The 22,132-nt window shown below is 44.8% G+C and overlaps 1 protein-coding gene across 15 annotated transcripts in view; it reads left to right on the forward strand.

The window, feature by feature from the left end:
- LOC125945642 (uncharacterized) overlaps positions 1-10,863 on the forward strand; it is a 94,693-nt gene extending 83,830 nt beyond the window's left edge. For 7 of the 15 annotated variants that reach the window (XR_007467120.1, XR_007467114.1, XR_007467109.1 and 4 more), the window contains one exon: positions 10,631-10,811. Coding sequence is in view for 2 of the 15 variants with exons in the window: in XM_049667850.1 (XP_049523807.1) it covers positions 1,380-1,448; positions 3,833-3,947; positions 5,174-5,285; positions 10,631-10,718 (384 nt within the window). In the remaining 13 variants the exon portion in view is untranslated. Of the gene's footprint in view, positions 1-1,358; positions 1,449-1,751; positions 1,924-3,807; positions 3,948-5,173; positions 5,286-10,630 lie in introns of those variants that run through there. The other 8 variants (XR_007467121.1, XR_007467118.1, XR_007467122.1 and 5 more) reach the window with 7 other exon arrangements.
- Positions 10,864-22,132: the final 11,269 nt, after the last annotated feature.

Consider the following 22,132-nt stretch of genomic DNA (forward strand, 5'->3'; position numbering starts at 1 on the left):
CCGTCCGTCCGTCCGTCTGTCTGTCTGTCTGTCTTTCTGTTGTCTGTCTGTCTGTCTGTCTGTCCGTCGGTCCGTCCGTCGGTCTTCCGTCGGTCCTTCCGTCGGTCCGCCGGTCCGTCCGTTGTCCGTCCGTCCGTCGGTCCGTCGTCCCTTCCGTCTGTCTGTCTGTCTGTCTGTCCTGGTCCGTCCGTCCTGTCCGTCGTCGGTCCGTCCGTCCGTCCCGTCCGTCCGTCCGTCCTTCCGTCCGTCCGTCCGTCCGCGTCCGTCCGTCCGTCCGTCCGTCCGTCCGTCCGTCCGTCCGTCCGTCCGTCCGTCCGTCCGTCCGTCCGTCCCGTCCGTCCGTCCGTCCGTCCGTCCGTCCGTCCGTCCGTCCGTCCGTCCGTCCGTCCGTCCGTCCGTCCGTCCGTCTGTCGGTCTGTCGGTCCGTCCGTCCGTCCGTCTGTCTGTCTGTCTGTCTGTCTGTCTGTCTGTCTGTCTGGCTGTCTGTCGTCCTGTCTGTCTGTCTGTCTGTCTGCTGTCTGTCTGTCTGTCTGTCTGTCTGTCGGTCTGTCTTCTGTTGTCTGTCTGTCTGTCTGTCTGTCTGTCTGTCTGTCTGTCCCTGTCTGTCGGTCCTGTTCCTGCTGTCTGTCTGTCTGTCTTCGTCTGTCCTGCTGTCTGTCTGTCTTCTGTCTGTCTGTCTGTCTGTCTGTCTGTCTGTCTGTCTGTCTGTCTGTCTGTCTGTCTGTCGTCCGTCGTCCGTCTGTCTGTCTGTCCGTCTGTCCTGTCCGTCTGTCTGTCCGTCTGTCTGTCTGTCTGTCTGTCTGTCTGTCTGTCGTCTGTCTGTCTGTCTTGTCTGTCTGTCTGTCTGTCTGTCTGTCTGTCTGTCTGTCTGTCTGTCTGTCTGTCCTGTCTGTCTGTCTGTCTGTCTGTCTGTCTGTCTGTCTGTCTGTCTGTCTGTCTGTCTGTCTGTCTGTCGTCTGTCTGTCTGTCTGTCTGTCTGTCTGTCTGTCTGTCTGTCTGTCTGTCTGTCTGTCTGTCTGTCTGGGTCTGTCTGTCTGTCTGTCTGTCTGTCTGTCTGTCTGTCTGTCTGTCTGTCGTCTGTCTGCTGTCCGTCGTCTGTCTGTCTGTCTGTCTGTCTGTCTGTCTGTCTGTCTGTCTTCTGTCTTCTGTTCTGTCTGTCTGTCTGTCTGGGTGGGGTTTTTCTGTCTGTCTGTCCTGTCTGTCTGCTGCTGTCTGTCTGTCTGTCTGTCTGTCTGTCTTGTCCTGATGCTTCTTACGACGACACAGTGGGCCCAAGTTGTCGAGTTGCTTGGGCCACTAAGTATGGAAGTACTCCTGGTCGTAATGTCCTTCCTGGTCGTTCAATCGCTCCATTACAGGTTCGTGATCACACTATCGCCATGCCGTCGTCGTCACTCCTTCTACTGCGCACCCTGTGGCCCAAGTTGTCCAATACCTTAGGCTCCCAGGTACGTGCTCGCGGTTGTTATGCCAACGGGTTCATTGCATTGTCGCCATTTCAGCTAATTTTGTGACGTTTTCTAAAAAAGATTGTCTTATCCTTCTTTACACTTTCGCGCAGACCATTGGGCTGAGCTGTGCTTTCTAAAGGGTTGCAGAAAATAGCGCCTCTTCCTCAACAGGATCAGTCTCTCTCTCTCTAGACGATGACATTTAATGCAATGTCTACTAGGAAAAAAACGTATTAGGCGAAGTGTTAATATTTAAATGACATGAAATATCCGACGCCTCCGACTCTGTGAAATACCAAGCATGTAGTTTTCAATGAATAAAAATGTCAAACCAACGCCTTGGTATTTCTGTATTTCATTGGAAAGCTCATATATATTTATGCATCTTCCCGCCGTCTTCGAGCAATTAAAAAGAGTTATTCGTTTCCTACAGCTGCAACGGCAGAAGGGTCCCGCTCCTATTTCTCCAAAGGTACGTAACTGGTGAGATACAGCAACTATAGCAGCCAGTTTCAAAAAACGAGAAAAATTGTGCTTCCAGAATTTCTTGTTTGCAGTAAGACAAGAAATTGCTCTTCCATGATGCAAACTTATGTCACTTTTGCTGCTCAAGGTCGATAGATCGTTCTCGTGAAAATGACGCGAAGAGACTTCGCCGCGAAGACCCTGCAGTGCATGGTGCCTAAAATGGAGCAGCTATTGAACCGCGCCTCTAGCTTACGCTGTGACTGTGCCGCATGTGCCGCGCAGGCCTGCGACTTTTTACAGCGTAAGCTGTTATGCGCTCACTCCAAAAGCCGTTTCGGTTCGCGATGGTGTCCGCCGCCGCTGCCGCCACCACCTCCGCCGTTGGGGACCGCAACTGCTATCGCCGGAAATGCGAAAATAGTACCCGGTGTCCGCCGGGATCGAGCCCGCGCACACTGCGTGGGAGCCGGATACTCTACCCCTGATCCACGCAAGCGCTTGCTATCGGGCAGAGGGAAAGTGCGCTGTAAATGCTCCCCAGGCCGGCGCACAGGCGCAGACAACCCGAGCCTCCGCCAGTATGGTGGCGCCATCTAGGAAAAGCGCCTGCAAACGCAGCGTGCGCAGGCGCAGACGACGAGATGCGATTGAGACGAGGCGCGCAATATAAACAAAAGAAAAACGCGATCCCCAGCCTCAGCCAGTATGGTGGCGCCATCTAGTTAAGTTACTTGCAAACGCAGCGTGCGTAGGCGCCGACGACGAGATGCGATTCAAACAAGGCGCGCAATCAACTCGATTCCGATGTGAGATGTGCGCCTTGTATTCTGGATACCCCTTCGGTACACGTTATGGCGTCTCCTCGAAAGGGTAGAACCGCTGCTGCAGAAGCGAATCGTGAAAGTAGGACGGCCACACGGGCGATCAGGGGCGGCGGGCCGCCATGTGCGCTGAATCGGCGGGCGCACGTGTGCGTGCTGTAGAGCTGCGAACCTGTGTCGATGTGGTAGGTCGATTTTTGCTTCCCATACGCTACGCCTACTAAATGCTTAATTTCTACCATTGCATTATTACGAGCCAGCAGATAGCAGATCTCGGTGATATTAATATCTCAACGTGTAGTACTATAATGCGAACACGTGCACTGGAAGTTTTGGCGTGTGAAGAAGCTATACCTGTAGGCGTAGCTCCGTTTCGGTTTCCTCCAATTGTTTGAATGCCGGCGATTTTTTTTCTTGCGTAGCCAGGTGTCCGTTGGTTGAAATTTCATGCGCGAATTTTCATTAGGGCTTGCGTGTTAGAGCGCCAAAATTCACTCGCAAAGTAAACATTTCGTTTTCATTGTTTTGGTCTTCAAAGCGCCTTGCACAAAAACATCTTGAAGAACCTCGATAATAATTGCGAAGCAGGCGTGTTTGGTTCCCAACATTCCTGGAAATTCTGAATGCTACATAGGTACCGAGACATCATTTAAGCGCTTACTTCTTACAATATTGCTCAAAAGACGACGTAATATATTTGGCCTCAATTGCAGGATTGAGTGCTTGCCGTACAGCAAAAAACAAGCTTTCAGATATTTTATTCAGCAAGCAATAGCTAAGTGCATCGAATCAGTTCTGTATTAGCAGGTGCTTAAAATACTATATACACAATTAAATTCGAAATTAATTCATCGCCTACTGTAAGCCGGCCCCCGCTACAAGTGTCATGACAAGCTATGATGATTTGACGCTCGACAACAGATACCGCAAAGCACTTCTGGAGTTCATAGGAAACACAGGCCTTACAGCACACACAAAATACACACCATATACTATGCCTTAAGGCGACTCTTCATCTCAATAAAAAAAGGTATACGTCATGACTTTTTCCCAAACTTTCATTTCAGGAAAATACCTATTCCAATCTTTTAGATCTGTTTAACACCGGAAAATAAAATGATCATCTTGATGGTCTTGATCCAAGTTTCTTGTGTCCTCGCCTCGCCACATTCAGTTTCGGAAGTTCCTTCACTACGATTTGAAAAGGGTGAGTTTGACATGTCTGTTGCCTCTGAAAACATAATTTCGTTCTAAAAACAAGTTTCTATTCAGCAAAGCAACGAACCTTTCTTATATCAAGTTGATTTCTCAGACTCAGTCCTACAAACGAAGGCGCACCAACCTAATGAACGCATTTACCGTTTATGCTTACGTTAAAAAAGGGCTATGTCACAGTAGCAGTCCTTTGCCTCAAGTGGGCTAAATTTCCATAGAACATAGGGACTTGGAAACAACCCTACGCATACGACAGAAAAAAAGACCGTAGGTGACCCTAATCTTTGACATAGGTGTCTCGTAGTGGCACTCGCCCCTCGGCGTTAATTCCACTTCAATCTAATAATTTCAGACACCTCAGTAAGTCAACTTGTAACTGAACTTATCCTCTGATATCATATCTAAATTAAACCCATCAATTTTGTACTGTACGTTTTTGTATTTTTTTCTGATTTATTTGGAATTTCGTCCCTGGTCGTCTCAGGAGGTAAACCGGAAGTGCTGCGCAAGAAACAAGAGTGTCACTCGATGCTCGTGCCAGTAATGTATGTAGCGTTGAGTATAGATGAAGCACCATGTTTGCTGCTGGAAGTCTTAAATTCAAACACTCGTCCATGTCGCTTATTTTTAGGAGTGATATAGGGCAATATTCCATAACAAATAAATGCTTCTGTGGTCAATGTGGCACTATTACGCCTGCAGTTACCGAATTAGGAATACTTAGTTATCTTCAAGGCCTCCTCGGTGCAGTATTTGGCCACGGCCTCTATCGGAAATTCTGCAATTAACTCTCGATCCGTAGTGCTCAGCCGCTGCAAAACAGGTGATAAAACGGCGGCCGGGTTGTAATGCCGCAGAGCAACCTAACAACGCCGGTACCGAACGATGTACCGCGCGGTAGTGCTGTCATGCGGTACATGGTCTGCCACGTGGTGCGGCACACTGTGTGCGGTGCGTTGGTACTGGTGCTTAGAAGAGCGTTCTTGCATTCTTCCCTAGTGACAGGTAGCGTTTTGAGACGATGTCGCTGCGACTCGGCGCATCTGGTCGCAAACGATGCTCAGGGTTCCGGACTGGCCTTTAAGGAATTGCCATGGAAAGTCGGGAGGTTAATCCTGTCAAGAGGTTAATCATCTCCTCGCGTTTGAGAGATCCATAGGAGCCGGCCTTTAAGGTTTTGCTTAGTATGACTTGTTTATTTTCGTCCTTTTATTTCAGAACGTTGCAATTACGATGGTTACTCACTAAGTGAAGGAGGGTCTTTACGCCTTGGCGATCCATGTGTGAAGTTGACTTGTATGTTTAGCAAAAAAGAATTGGTGGTCAATGGGTAAGAATCATTTTCTGAGACCAAAGATTCTGGGGATGTGTTGATACAATGTAAGTCCAGCGTCATTTCGCTGCGGAATGCATTCACGGTCGAGGCTATCTAATTTCAGCACAAGTGTAATTTCATGTTTTTGTTTATAGATGTGCAAAGTTTAGGTTTTTAATGAAGAAGTAATAGATATAAAAAGATAAAATTGAAGGAATCAATAGAACGTCTTGCGAAACTCAAAGGTACTGGAGAATTATTTTATTATATTTCGCTACTGAAAGTAATGTAGTCCTGAGAATAAGCAAATCTCGATCGTTCGGAGTGCGGTATTTAGCTCAGCAGCCAGTCGTATAGTCTCAGTCACAAAGATTATATCATCGCTGACGTCAATGTAAGCTAAAATACATTGCAAATACATCACCATCGTCATTACCATGAAATCATTTTGACTTTGTGACCATCGTGCCATCGTCTTTTGCCTATTGCGAACACTGTCATTCGTAATTGACATCGCTTGCGTAAGAAGGAGGCGACCAAAAACAATATTACATATTTAATTGCCTTGCCGAGCAGCTGAATGAGAAATGCGAGATGTATATTTCTGTCTTTTCGTCGCAACAAAACAACAAATGTCTACGAATAGTTGGATGATAAATGTTTGTTGAAAATGTGAATGATAAATTATTACGCTTCGTGAGTCGATCTCATGCCCTATATCCAGCAAGCACAATGTCATAAAGTCTTACATTGTCAGCCGTGTTATCAATTATGCGTATTTCGATTCTTAACTGTCATAAACAATAATAATGTTGCTAATAAAATATCTTATTAGTCGGGATATGTATGACAGGGATGTTCGCTTTCGCTGCTTAGTTTCTGCTTACAGGGGATTTGTTTGGTATATGCGCAATTATTTAATCCAACATAAGAACATTTCAGTTGAATGCAACGAAAAATACTATTCATTGAACATGTAATAAAAATGTTGAGCTTACAAAAATGCATGCGTAGGCTAGGTAAAGATTGAAATGAGTTTTTCATAGTTTTTGCCATGACAGTTCAGTGGGTATGACGTTATACTGCTAAGCACCATGTCGCGTGCTTGATTCCTGGCCACTGTGTCCACATTACGATGTATATGGAACGCTAAAAAGAAACGGTCAAACAAGTACCGACGCTAACGAAAACAAGCTCGACGTACGTAATAGTACCCACCGCGGTGGCTCAGTTAGCTACGGCGTTGCGCTGCCGAGCATAAAGTCGCGGGATCAAATCCAGGCCGCGGCGGCCGCATTACGATGGAGGAGAAATACAAAAACGGCCGTGTGCTTGCGTTGTAGTGAACTTTCAAGAACCCCACGTGGTCAAAATTAATCCGGAGCCCTACACTACGGCGTGCCTCATAATCAAATCTGGTTTTGGCACGTAAAACCCTAGAAAGAAGAAGGCATACGTAGTAGTTGAATGAATGGATCTATAGTTGTTTGTTGTTTCGCCAACATAGAGTTCACGCATTTAGCCGAGACAGGCATCGGGAGCTTCAGCTGTTTTCACGGCTCGTCTGGTGCCTGCTTCGGCAACACGAGCTTCGCGCCTGTCAGCACTCGCACTGGCCCGTCGAGCGTGCACAGAATCGCCGCACTTGCGTTTTCTCTCTTCAGCGTCTAATGCAGCCTTCCCTCAAAAACTTTGAGCGACTGCGTCGTGCTAAGGTGCTATATAGCGACGGGTCGGGCGGGTGCGCAGCTTTCACGTCAGTGTGCGCGGAAAGACGAGAGAGCGAATGCGCACGTAGACATGCAGACACGCCCAAGGCTTCCTTCCCGTGAATGCACTTGCGTGTCCTAGCTCTCCTCCGTCACAAACCCCTCCTCCGCTCTCCTCCTCCAAACCTCTGGCGGAGGGCGTGGTAGTTAAGTTAGATCGTACGTGGCAGCGGCAGTGCGAAAGGGGACATTGACAAAGGAACTCACATCCCACCTATTTTACGGCTAGTTATTCTTAATCTTGATCATATGTACATTATATCGTTAGTTTCTTTCCATTGCTACGTGTTCTTAGCATGGAGAGATAACATTTCATACCGCTGTCGAGTTTATACGATACCTACGAGTAATCTAATCGACCGTTTCCTTCTGGAAACGGTTGATTCTACAAGATACCCCGATCTCAGATACGCCAAAGCTCTGTAAAGCGAGCGAAAACCTAGTCCTCAAAAGTTCGTGTTTGGTCATTTGGGCTTATAATAAGAACACCAGATGTTGAATAGAAATACGCAGCTTCCCCATGGTACACAGTTCAGCAACTCTCATAGTTCGTACTTTCATCGTCAGGCAAAGCGCGAACGTACAACGACGACTGAAGAACACTGGATGAGCGCTTATTATCAAGTGGTGTGTTACCTTCGAACGGTAAAGCCTGAACGAAATTTTATGCTTGCGCAGTCAGGTACAATGCTACAATTGTTGTAAAATTGTAGCACTTTGGCTAAGAATTTTTGTAAGAAGATCTTCAGGCTATTTTCATACCACCAGCAGTGCGTCTCAAGGAACGCAGAGAACGAACTATACTAGACATACGAAATTTTCTGCACAGAGGGAAACCTTATAGCTGCTTTTTTTTAGTTTCGGCAGTTTGATGTTTTGAAGCACTACATTCTCTAATTTGTTTGTGAAAAGCAAATTGTTCGCAAATAGGATAATACGCTGCTCGGTGGTCAACATGTAAACATTGTGTTCACTAAGTTTACTGACAAAGACTGCTGTTAGCAAAAAACATCAAGGAGGTGCTACACACACGTTGCAATCTAGGTCAAACGAATTTTTCGTGAATTTTTTATATACTATAACACTATTGGCTTTTCTGCGCCTAATTTTGCAACATGCAAATAACGTGGCGGTCTCAGAGGCATGACATACGCATAGAGCCAATGGGTAATATTTTTTTTGTTGGCATGTGTGCCTGCTGGGTGCACAAGCCAACGCATAGAACTGGTCATGTAACATTTATTTAACTTTGGATTTCATTGCATCTTTCTAGCTATTTATTTATTCGGCAGTACTTCTTAAGCACATGAAATGTCTTCATGTTTATGTTTTTATGTTTAGATTTCAGTACAAAATAACTTAATGAAATATTGCTGTTAAGGGAGCGAAGGATTAAGCAATAAAGACTATTTACGATGTATATTTACAAAAGACAATTGCAGCGCTGGCCAGTCCAGCCGACGGCTCGAGAGCAAGGAGCAGTTCGTCTTCTTCGTCGGGGCGCCCGCGCGTATGGTCCACAAGAAACACGCACTATGCATGTATCAATATCACCCACGGCAGAAGCACACTCCCGGTGCGTCTAAATATCGGCGGGAACAGGAGAGTGATACGGTTTTAGGTCTGCGACATGTACAACGTCAGTGGAATTCGGGGAAGATGAGGCGCTGGTACTGAATGGGGCGACTTCATAAGTAACTGGAGTCACGGCACGCATCACTCGAAATGGGTCTGTGTACCGAGACAATATGAGCAGAGCGCGAAGTATCACGCCATGTAAGGACAACACGTGATAAGCACATCATTGCCGCGCTAGAGACACCGCGCTCACGCTTCTCGTATCCTGCTGGTGATTTCGTTGGCTTTGCCGTACATTTCCTACACATTGCCGCTATGCACCACGCATACCATACAACCAGTGAACATCGAAATCAGTGGGGTAGGGGGCTGCAAACATAGAAAAAAGCTTGCCGTGACCATGCGGCTGTTGAGAGGATAGATAAGTATTTTATTAATTACTATTTACTTGTTGGCGCACCACACCAGCAGTAGAAAAACTGTGAAACAGCAATAACTGACAAGCAACTTAGTTTTTGTATCGTAGTGACTTTTTAAAGCGACTTTTCTGTTGCATATTTCGCTTTCTGCCGGAACTTGTATCAACTTGATCAGAGCGAGTACCCATCTTGCGGCCTTTGAGCAACAGAACACGTTTGTAAGAAGGGCTCGGAGGTGGACGAGCGAATGTTAATCGCGGATCTCCGATTACGCCCTTCGTAAAACTTCACGCATCATTCGTAAAATTGTAAAACAAGCGCAAGTTTGTAAAGTTTACGAAACGTTTGGGAGAGTTGGCCGGTATAACCGCGCAACCATGTAGAGGTGCGTAAAAAAGTAAATAAAACGGGACTTGCGGCTGAGGTGCTGCCCAGTGCCCTCTAACAGCCACGAGGATAAGCTAGAAATCCGATCATGCAAATGCACTTGCTGGCGCTGATAGTCAGTTCACATTTCTACGTCACTTTGTTTACCAGCGAATAGGAGGGTCAGTCGCAGCTTCAGCTGTTGTACACTCGCCGGCATGACGGCGCTGATAGCAAGGCTCTTTCTGCAGCGCACCCTTAATTCGAGCGTGCTACATACGCCATCGTATCACAAGCTGCTGTAGGGACTCTGCGGGGGGGGGGGGGGTCGATAAACTATCAGCAAAACAATACACGTGTCGCTCGAAATACACTCAAGTTACATACTGTAGATGCGAACCCAGTAAACACCAAGTCAACGTTGTAACGGCGATCTTTTGAAGAGACCGCACCAGTTTGTGCAGCATTGCTCAATGGTAATGACGCCGAAGGCCGGCACAAAAATGGCCGAACAGTGCTTTGCGAGTTTTCGCAATACTTCAGTAGAGAAAGCTTCGCCCATGCGGAAATGAAGCGATAAAATGAATCATCATCGTCGTCTGATGCCGTGTGTTGTGCCACATTGAGCATTAAATCGCATCCCTGCGTCACCATGATAGTACGTTGAAAATGCCGCCTGCACCTCACGCACAATTTCTCAGGCCGTAGTGGGGGTCTCCGGATTCATTTTCACCAGCAGGGGATCTTTATTGTGCCCCGAATGCACGGGACATAGGCGTTTTTGCAAGCGAGACTTGAGAAGGTTTAAACTGAAATGTCAATGTCTTTGGAAGGTATGTACAAAATCGGGATATCACTAATCTCGGAATTTGCAATGAGGATACAAGAGTTCACTACTTTCCGGCTTCAGTTTCTCAAATAAAACGTGTCATTGGTGAAGAATAAATGTCAATGAGCGACTCATCAAAATACATTAAATATAAACATTGTAAATTGTCATAGCTACTTGTTGTCAAGTAAGGTCTACCTGTTTCGATAATGCAAGCGAAGAGAAGAAATAATTGGCTGCATTCTATCTCAGACTGTAAATAAAATGTATTCAAAATAAAAAAGCACATATTTAGCCTAGGCTGAAAGCCATTTAGTGATCTATAAGTAGGTTCTCGCCAATAACGTCTACAAGTAGTGATAATTTGTTCTATCCTTCTTCTTTCGCTTTGCTGTGCAGATGTCCTCCTCCCTCGGATTATAATAATGAAGAAGAAAACGATCCAGTTGGCGTGATGTACTGGCCGCATTGTTGCAATAAAACGTGATAGGACGTGATCTGCATCATATAAGGTGTACATTGCGTAACCGGCCATTTTGTAAATTGTTTCACAAAACTAAATAAATTATTTATATCATGCCCACAGAACGCTTTGCAATCCAGTTCGTGATAAAATTCGTAAAATTTTAAAAACTATAGGCCTTTCTGTTGCATTCTGACAACCGTTACAATAAACATTTTATTTGCGCACAAAAGTCATATTAGGTGCCCTTTATTTTAGCGCCATTGAATATTTTACGTATGTAATAACCTTCTACGAAATAATTTAAGCGTTAAGGGTGGTACCAGTGAACATGGCGCACACAATTGGTCTAGCAATCCACATGGCTTCAATTGTCATAGTGGATACCCTACGTATTCTCGTTCATGTCGAACCTACAAAAGTGAAGAAAAAAAATCATAGCCATTACAGTCACACAGAACATTTGTTATCCTTGAACACGGAAACGGCTTTCCGTAGATGAGATCAACTCATATGGCCATGTGGTGCTCAAGGGCCAGCGCCACATCGGTCTTCGCTATCTGCCTGGCCCATTCGCACTGTGCTGTCGGCTGTGGCGCTTGCCCGCCGAGCGACAATATGAAAAACAACTATGTCCATTCTACAAAAGATCTTGTTGGAGCCTGTGCCGTCTGGCCACAAGGCTTCTCCTTACCAGGTGAGGACCGAAATACAAATCTCGTCCGGGGGCGGACATCCAGCGCCTCCCATGAGGCAATCAACAGAACTTTGGCGTCTGTGGTGCCGAAGGAAAGGATGATTCTGTTGACGGCCTCAAAAAAAAGTACATCGGCATTCAAGACAATTATCCTTGAACATAAATATCAAAATAATGTGTTAAAATCCCAAAAGGCTCATTGGCAATCTAGGTGGCATGCCTGAATTACTATCTGAATATCAGCCTAAAGTGTTCTGTATTCAATAAACTCACTAAAGAGGACGCACATGAACTTTCTATAGCACTTTACGAGCTTTAAAACAATGCATGGAAACTCAGATGGCGTAGAAATACTCTTATACAAGTTCAACCCATGCCAACATTTCAACGCTTTAGCATCACTTTAAAATGTAGCCATTCACGCAATGCAAAGTTATCGGCCGATTGCAGCATGTTTATTATATATCCCATGCGACGGCCTGTGAAGTAGTATGGATTCAAAAACTGTATCGGCCGTGCAGCTTCCTGACCCATGTATTACACTCCGAGATTCTAATGCTCACCATGCCACCTTGTGGTTACTAACCATAACAGTTATTCTGGAATGGGTTAAATGGAAGCCTTAGCTTTAGGCTAACTGGATTTTCCTTCTTAGCTTCGTGCTACATTCCGGTGGATGGCAGTTTTTTTCGTTCATCATCCTTCATCCACCTCGCGGGATTCTGCAAATCTGGTTGGCGCTTTTCTAAGTATGTTCAAAAAGTGTTTCGTGGCCACTTTTATTCTACTTTTTCGAAGCAAACCTGGTTGTGAGTGCAGGGCCTGCCTTGTCCGTTTAATCTCCTTTCTTGTGTCCTATTTCGATCCACTGCTTCATACGCTAAGATCGTTGTATAGGTTCTGTATTTTTTCTCATTTATTTCTCAGTTTATATGATACTGCTAACGTAAAAATGTATCAAATCACTTAGACAGTCCTAATGTTGCGAAACGGACTAAACAGTGCTTTTTAAGGCAAAAGCCTTACGTCGCTCATCAGACGGGGGCCTTGAAAAGTCGGCGTGCGATATAGAAAGTCATGTTAGCTCGCCTGATGGCGCTGATGGAGCTCATCATGCCAAAATAAAACGCGAAGTTAATTAGGATATAGTTATTTCAAGTATGCGAACCTACGACCTTCACTCGGAGCCGAACCCTCGAGCTTTGGTGTTAAGGCAATGTGCACAGTTATTCAAGATAAAGTTAATTAAGGCACTCTAACTCACGACCTTTGGTGGCAGAAAACAGGTAATAAATAGTGACAACGCATTCGAATGAAAATGTCAAGGAATTTATTGAGTGTCCCTTGAGCACGCAGGCTTTCCCCTTCACCCTTGGCGTATGGTAAAGAGTCTCACTTTTCAGTCACTTTTTGTGAGGCATTCGGAATATACGTTATTCATATTCGTCGACAAGCGACTAAGGCAGATTGACAACTACCGCGTGACGACATTGAGATGATGACGAGTGTATGACGACGATGGCGTCACGACGACGGTTAGACGAGAGCCGACGGTTAGCGCAAAAGCCGACTGTTACGGTTTACTACCAACTCACCCTAACTAGTGTTCCAATTAGATTTACAAGTTTCTGCAGAGTGATAGTGTTTTAGGTGCGCTACTATTTTTAGGGATTTCTTGGGCAATCAATTTTCCACTTTTTGCCGTATGACCAGGCGTCCCTGGAGAAGTAATGTTACAATTCGAGCGCGCTCACTGAACTGTTGGTCGCTTAAGCATGGAGTAAGAAGCATGCGGCGGATATATTGCTATAGCCCTTGTTCAGCACGTCCGCAAAGTGCTTCGCGAGACATGGTAGGCTATGGCAATCTCAAGGTCTCTATGGCGCCATGTAAAAGAAGAAGAAAAAACTCGAGAGAGGCTGGTGGGTGTGGGGGTGAACCCCACGCCCACCAGCCCCTCTCGAGTTTTTCATTTCGCTCTGTGAAAACCAGCGACAATGCCACGGATTTGGCAGCAGGCGATGGGCATTCGGAAAGGGGATCGGCGTATGCATCAATAAATTACTTATTTATACATTTGCAAAGATATACGCATTCACACTAAAAATATTTTTGTTACATGGTGTTTTAGCAAAAGACCCCATTTATGATACGTTGAAGCTGAATTAACTGAGTAACGTTACCCGTTCAGATGCCTGTGACTCACCATGTGACAAACTTATAATACTTGGTCTCCATAGTCTTTGGCGCAGTGGAATGTGTGACTAGCATGCTGTATCACCGCGAAGCACTCGGTCGTTGTTTAAGGAATCTGCTGCTTTTTTTTTCGCAATGTGGACGAACCATTAGAATCACCACGAGACTCCGTGTTCTTTATAACGATTAGCATTTTTTGTTCATTAAGGAATCTGCTGCTTTTGTTTGCAATGTGGACGAACCATAAGAATCACCGCCAGACTCGATGTTCTTTATAGCGATTAGCATTTTTTGCCTACTTCAGCCATTTTAAGCCTATCTATCTGTCCGTCTGTCTGTCCGTCTGTCTGTCTGTCTAACTACCCTCTTACCTTGACCAAGTGGCAGAAGTTGTCTACCAGCTTCATCCATTAGACATATGCTCATGCTCGTGATGGCATCGTGGTCGTTCCATTGTCGTCATTTCATCTTCGTCATCCGACTCTTGTCATGCCGTCATTATCACGCCATCTTTGTTATACGGTAGTCGTGTATTCCTTGGCATATCTTCGTCCTGAGACCACCGTGGTAGTTTCATCGTGGTCACTCCAGCTTCAATATGCGGCAGTCGTCATGCCATCGTAATGACGCCTTCTACGCTGACCTAGTGGCCCAAGTACTCTAATAGGTTGGGCTATTGGCCATGTGATTGTCATGTTTCTTTCGGGATCGTTGCATTGCCCTCATTCCAGCTTTGTCATCCGGCTCTCGTCTAACCGTCGTCGTGACGCCATCTTCGTCATACAGCCGTCATGCATTCGCCGGCATACCGTCGTCGTGAGGCCTTCATGATCGTTCCATTGTGGTCTCTCTAGAGTCATTTGAATTTCGCCCTGCATTCTTCGTCACGTTATTGCCGTCACGCCATCATCGTCATAAACTCCGTGTGATAGTCTTCCTACGCCATTGTCGTCATAGACTATAGCCTTCATCTCCTTCTCCTCATACCATTGCCAAACTATCGTTGCCATTGACTCGTCATCATACAGTCATCGTAATCCATTCGTTGTCATACCGTCGTCATGATGACGTAGTGGTTCTTCATCGTCATCATTCAAAGTTCGTCATCCAAACCTCGTCATGGCACCCTGAACGTCATACAGTCGCCATGCGATTGTCGTCATGCCATTGTTGTCGCACTTTCTTTTACCGTCACCATCACTTCAGGGACATCATGCCATCGTAGTAAAGCGATCATCGTCACACTGCCCTCGTCGGCCAACCGACGTCATTCCTTCGTTATTCCAATGTATTGATTCTGCCGTCATTCAATTATTACTATGCCCCTATTGATATGTCATCGTCGTCTAGAGAGTCATGTCACGCATCCGCTGTCATACCGTCGTCAATGTGACGTCGTTATCGCGCCTTGATCGTGATTCGGTTGCGGCCATAGTGTCGTCGTGACGCTATCGTCGTCATACACTCGCCGTCATCTCATTGTCGTCATGCGGTCGTTGCCAATCTGCCTTTGTCGTTTCACTGACGACATCCCTTTTTTGTAACTCCACCGTCACCACAGCGTCGTCGTCATACAGTCATATTCAAATCGTTATGCTCATGGGCGACCTTGTCGAGCGAGTTTCATAACAAAGCATAGCATAGCAAAGTCTCACAATGGCCAATAGTGATTTTATATAAATGTGTCTTCAGTAATACAGTGTGTCGCAACAGTGCTTGATTTCTAATCGGCTTACCGTTGATAGTCATCCTGAGATGGGTTCTGCTATAGTTTTTTTTTGGATGCTTGTTTGCCCAACATTTGAGTGTATGTTTTCATAGTAACCTAGAATATTCGTAGTGACTATTTTCTGGTATATTTATTTCCACGCACTAAAGAAAGAAAAACAACCTTGCGTGATAGCGAAGTGCCCAGCGCGCGCGACTTCCACAGACACATAGCCACTGTAAATTAGATTCGAAACTGAATGATGGCGGTCTTCGACTAATTTGTAGCTTTCTTCGCCAATGGTGGGGGTGGCGATGGTGAAACTGTGCTTAAGAGAACGGAATGGACGGGCGGATGGACACTGTAAACCCTGTTTCGTGCTCGTAACTGCTGTGGCGATAAATAAAAAGAGATAATAAAATGTGCATGACCAGATGTGAATAATCGCTTTCTTCCTTTAGCACAGAACATATGTAACCTTCTCCATGTGTGGAGAAAACATTTACTTCAATCTTAATTGTGTTATTTTTACGAGAATGCGTGCCAGTCGATTAAGCTATCCTCCCAAGTTGCGAGTCATTTCATTCAAGTGAAAATGAGTTACTTTTTTTCCTTTCAGCTTTTCATACAAACGGCAACTAATTGTGGTATAACTGGCTGCGCTATATTTGCTCATTCCTATTTTCACCGTCTTCAAATACAAAATACAGCTCTTTGAAATATGCGTGTGGTGAGTTCCGCAGTGCTTAGCACTTGTGTTGCTTTACCTTTAAATGAGGTTGTTCAAAGACCGAACATTCGAATATGATATACCGAATGCCTCACTAAAGTGACTGAAAATTGCCAGTCATTTGCCAGTGACGCCAAATTTCCAGTCAATTGCCAGTCACGCAAAAGAGGGTGAAGGTGAAAGCCTGCGCGCTGAAGAAACACTCATTGAATTACTTGACATTTTCATTCGAATTCGTTTTACTTCTTATTACCTGTTTTCTCCACCAAAGGCCGTCGGTTCGTCTTCCACATAAGCTCGAGGGTTCGACTCCCACTGAAGGTCGTAGGTTCGAATACGTGAATTAAGTATATCCTTATTAACTTTGCGTTTTCTCACATGATGAGCGGCATCGGAGCCTGCTGTGGAAGAAGACGACGAACGCGCGAGAAGTGGCACGAGCGCGTCTTTGTGTGAGGCGAGCTCATATCACTTTGTATGTCGCACGCCGAGTTTTCAAGGCCACCGTCTGAGGAGACATTGAAGGCTTTTGCCTTAAAAAGCACTGTTTAGTCCGTTTTGCAAGATGAGGAATGTCTAAGTGATTTGATACATTTTTACGTTAGCAATATCATGTAAACTGAGAAAGAAATGAGAAAAAAAGATCGAACATATGCAACGATCTTAGCGTATGAAGCAGTGGATCGAAATAGGACACAAGAGAAGAGATTAAACGGACAAGGCAGGCCCTGCACTCACAACCAGGTTTGCTTCGAAAAAGTAGAATAAAAGTAGCCACGAAACACTTTTTGAACATACCTAGAAAAGGGCAAATAAGTTATAGGAATCCTGCAACGTGGAGGAAGGATCATGAATGAAAAAAAAAACTGCCATCCACCCGAATGTAGCACGAAGCTAAGAAGGAAAATCCAGTTAGCTTAAAGCTAAGACGTCCTCTTAAACCCATTGCACATTAACTGGTATGGTTAGTAACCACAGGGTGACATGGTGAGCATTAGAATCTCGGAGTGTAATACATGGGTCAGGAAGCTGGCCGATGCAGTTTTCGAATCCACACTACTCCACAGGAAGTCTCATGGGATATATAATAAACATGCTGCAATCGGCCGGTAACTTTGCATTGCGTGAATGGCTACACTTTAAAGTGGTGCTAAAGCAGTGAAATGCTGGCATGGGTTGAACTTGTATAAGAGTATTTCTACGCCATCTGAGTTTCCATGCATTGTTTTAAAGCTCGTAAAGTGCTATAGAAAGTTCATGTGCATCCTGTTTAGTGAGTTTATTGAATACAGAACCCTTTAGGCTGATATTCAGATAGTAATTCAGGCATGCCACCTAGATTGCTAATGAGCCTTCTAGGATTTTAACACATTATTTTGCTATTTATGTTCAATAATTGTTTTGACTGCTGATGTACTTTTTTTCTGAGGCCGTCAACAGAATCATCCTTTCCTTCGGCACCACAGGCGCCAAAGTTCTGTTGATTGCCTCATGGGAGGCGCTGGATGTCCGCCCCCGGACGAGATTTGTATTTCGGTCCTCACCTGGTAAGGAGAAGCCTTGTGGCCAGACGGCCCTTGTGCCAACAAGATCTTTTGTAGAATGGACATAGTTGTTTTTCATATTGTCGCTCGGCGGGCAAGCGCCACAGCCGACAGCACAGTGCGAATGGGCCAGGCAGATAGCGAAGACCGATGTGGCGCTGGCCCTTGAGCACCACATGGCCATATGAGTTGATCTCATCTACGAAAAGCCGTTTCCGTGTTCAGGGATAACAAATGTTCTGTGTGACTGTAATGGCTATGATTTTTTTTTCTTCACTTTTGTAGGTTCGACATGAACGAGAATACGTAGGGTATCCACTATGACAATTGAAGCCATGTGGATTGCTAGAACAATTGTGTGCGCCATGTTTACTGGTACCACCCTTAACGCTTAAATTATTTCGTAGAAGGTTATTACATACGTAAAAATATTCAATGGCGCTAAAAATAAAGGGCACCTAATATGACTTTCGTACGCAAATAAATATTTATTGTAACGGTTGTAAGAATGGCAATAAAAAAGGCCTATAGTTATAAATAGAGACCGGATTTTAGGCAAATGCCTTTTTGTTCCTTGCGCTCCTATCGCCCCATTTTGATATATGAGCATGAATTAGAGGTTAAGAAGGGCTTTTATAGTATTTTTATAGTGCCTATAAATGCCTATTTTGGCGTTTGTGCCTAAATGCCTTTAAATGTCCATTTTCAATATCGGCGCCTATTTGAACACTATTTACCCTGAAGTTTCGCTTTCGAGTGCAGTTAGAGAGCGTTATTCATGTTACCTGGCAACATTGACGGTTAGGAACTCTATGGGGTTTAACCTAGTCCTCTAGTTCAACCAACTCCTGAAAAACAACCGCTAGCAGCAGTGAAATGGGAGGCGCCGGCCAGAATACGCCGCTGCTCTGATATGGCGCGAGCGGTTGGCGAATGCGAAACCGCGGAGAGCCGTCACGGAAAAGGAGAGTGAAGAGCAAAAGAAGGAAGAAAACTGGCTCGCATGCGGCTTTTGTTTTGTTTGTAATTTACTTTTTAAGGTGTTCACCGCCGTCAAGTGTTCCTTCTCAGCGTATAGTGACAAGAGTGAGTGAGTGAAATAACTTTATTGAGGTTCAGAGAAGAGGCAGGGAACACCCTGCGCCACCCGGCTAGTCCCACGTAGGGACCGGCAAGCCGAGCTTGACGGCCCGATCGCGGGCACTCTGGACGGCCAGGGTTTGGTCGTTGAGTTCGGGGCTGCCCAGAAGCGCAGCCCACCTATCCTCGCTGAAGGCGGACAAGAGGCACAATGTTGAATCCAAAAATCTGGAGATTGTGGTAGTTTGCTATTGCTTCCACAATCTTCACAGCGATTCTTGGACTACGTTCCGCGTGCCCTCTAAACATATTTCTTCAAACATGTGCACTTGAAATTGGGCGGAAGTGTATTTGGCAGTGTTGGGACGTTTTGCCTGTACAATTCGGATAATGTCATTGTATATGAGAAAATTGACAGAGTTGTACCTAACAGTCCTCAAGTAAGAACATGTTAATTTCTTACTAAATCGTAGTCTCTCTTGCATTCATATTTATCTGTTTTTGTTGTGTCTTAAATTAATTGCTCCAGGCAGACATAAATTACCGTTTTTTTATCAGTATTCCCAACTTTCAAGTATTCTTTTTCATGCCTGTTTCACTATATGCGACGCTCGAATACAGCGGCTGTTGAACATGAATATGAGAAGTTTGCTTGTAGAATTAAGCCAATGGATCGTCATTAGTCCAGCAGTTTTATGGGGCAATTGCACGGTTATGTTCACCAACTGTTGTCGCCTTTGTGCCATCATACGCAATAACATTTCTTGTTTTTTTTTTTTTGTCGTAGATACAGGTGGCGCACGTCTTCGTTTGAAATAATTGGCATTTATGTAAAGATTTATTATGCCTATATTTACGACGTTGGAGGCCTAAAACGGTGTTTTGCCCGCCTATTTTTGGCGCCTAAAACGCGCTTTATTAATGCCTAAAAATCCGGCCTCTAGTTATAAATGTTTACGAAAGTTATGACGAACTGCATTTGAAAGCGTTCTGTCTGCCTGATATAAATATTTTATTTTGTGTAACAATTTACAAAATGTCCGGTTACGCAATGTACGCTTGGTATGACGAAGATGCCTTTTCCATTTCACGTGCTACCGCTTTCTCTTACAACAATGCGGCCAGTACAACACGCCTTCTGGATCGTTTTCTTCTTTACTATTATAATCCGAGGGAGGAGGACATCTGCACAGCCAAGCGACAGAAAAACGAAAGAACAAATTATCGCTACTTGTAGACGTTATTGGCGAGAACCTACTTATAGATCACTAAATGAATTTGAACCTAGGCTAAAATATGTGCTTTTTTATTTTGAAAACATTTTATTTATTGTGAGAGGTAGAACACAGCCTATCATTTGTCCTCTTCAGCTGCATTATCGAAACAGGTAGAGCTTACTTGACAACAGGTAGCTATGGCAATTTACAATGTTTATATTTAGGTTATTTTGGTGAGTCGCTAATTGACATTTATTCTTCATAAATGACACGTTTTAATTGAGAAATTGAAGTCGGAAAGTAGTGAACTCTTGTAAGCGCATTACAAGTTCTCAGATTAGTGGTAGCATGATTCGTCAGTTTTCTTCCAAAGACATAGACATTTCAGTTATAACCTTATCATGTCTCGCTGGCAAAACGGCCATGTCCCGTGCATTGGGGCACATTAAAGATCCCCTGGTGGTCAAAATTAATTGGGAGTCCCCCACTAAGCTAGAATTTATTCAAAAGTCTGGCTGTTGTAGTCTGGAACCTCCCCTAGCTTCCGATTGCATTGCCAGTGGGTTTGAGATGGCATATTGCTAAAAAACTTTAGTCTTTTGATTGCTTATATTTGCGATCAAGTAGTGCGATGCGAGAAATTGTGCCCGAGGTGCTGGCGGCATTTTCAACGTAATATCATGGTGACGCAGTGATGCAATTTAATGCCGAAAGTGGCACAACACACGGCATTAGACGACGAATATGATTCTTTTTATCGCTTCATTTCCGCGTGGACGAAGCTTTCTCTACTGAAGTATTGCTAAAACACGCACAGCGCTGTTCGGCCATCTTTGCGCCGGCCTGCAGCATTGTTACCATTGTGCAGTGCTGCAGAAACTTGTGCGGCCTCATTCAAAGATCGTCGCTATAATGTTGATTCGGTGTTTACTTGGTTAACAGCCACGTTATGTAGGCTGAGTTTAACTCGAGCAATTCAGGGGAGACTCCGTGGACAAATTTGGAAGAAAATCTGGGCAGTGACCATAACATTGTCTCGGTAGCTCTCAATTCCCCCAAAATCCGTCGCTCCCTGGGAGGGTTAGCGTTACAGACTGGACTGTATATCAAGATAAACAAGAGCAGCTAATTTTCACAAATAAAATCTCACAGAAGATTCTCACAGAAAAGAGAGATCGCTACATCGGATATAAAAGCGGTAGACAGCCACCTCATATATTTATGTGAAGCAGGCAGCAGCCTGACGAGGTGATGGAAAATACAAAGAATAAATAGAGAGCTCTAAATACGCTCGCCCCAACTAACATAAGAGGCTAACACTTACGCAAAAACATTAGAAAACAAGAATTGTCACCAATTCTGTGAGTCTCTGCAAAGAACCCTGCGGACAAAAAATGCATGAGCCATTCTGAGAAGCATGATAGACCCTGCGAATACAAAAACAGCGCGAACCGAGCTCTTCGATTGCTTGTATGCAAATTTCGAGGTGCTGGCACACATCTCCTAGACGGTCTCAAATACATATATATATAGGAGCAAATCCAACGCAAAATCATGATCTTCCCACATAATCAGGGAGGAACAGTGAGGAGCTAGATGCCCCTATATCAATGGCAGAGGTCTTCGCGGTAGCGTAAACTTTCAAGAAAAACAGGGAACCGAGGGCGCACAAGCTAACCAATGCCACGATTCGGAATCTTAGCCTCACTGCTTTGACAATACTAACAGATATCTTCAACAAACATGTATTTTGGTGCCCTACCAGTCTCCTTCTTGGTTTTCCTTCTTCATTTCCGTGCGCCACAATTCATTCGTTTAGCTATGCACCAACTCGCCCAACGCACTACCTTGCTAAAACATGTATTGACTGAAGCAGTTCAGATCACACAGGCATTGAGGCATGCAAAGATAATTCAAATACCGAAACCAGGGAAAGCGAGGGACACTAAAACCGTCTTATATCACTTACATTGTGTCTGGGTAAGCTTTTTAAAACGGTTATGCAGGTGAGACTCACTAGGTACATAGAAAACGGCAACCTTTTCCAGGAAACTATGTGCGGCGTTCGACAGCATATTTCGGTACAGGACGTGTTTCTGCCACTAAAAGAAGAAGTAATAAATGCAGAGAGATGAAATGAAGACATATTCATAGTGGCATTAGAGATCAAAACTTTTGATACCATCTCCCACGAAAGCATTTTAACAGAACAATCGATCATACACTGCCGAAAGCGGGCTTACGATTACATAAAATCCACCCGGTC

Source organism: Dermacentor silvarum, chromosome 5 (genome assembly GCF_013339745.2).
Source record: "Dermacentor silvarum isolate Dsil-2018 chromosome 5, BIME_Dsil_1.4, whole genome shotgun sequence".
NCBI classification, from domain to species: domain Eukaryota; kingdom Metazoa; phylum Arthropoda; class Arachnida; order Ixodida; family Ixodidae; genus Dermacentor; species Dermacentor silvarum.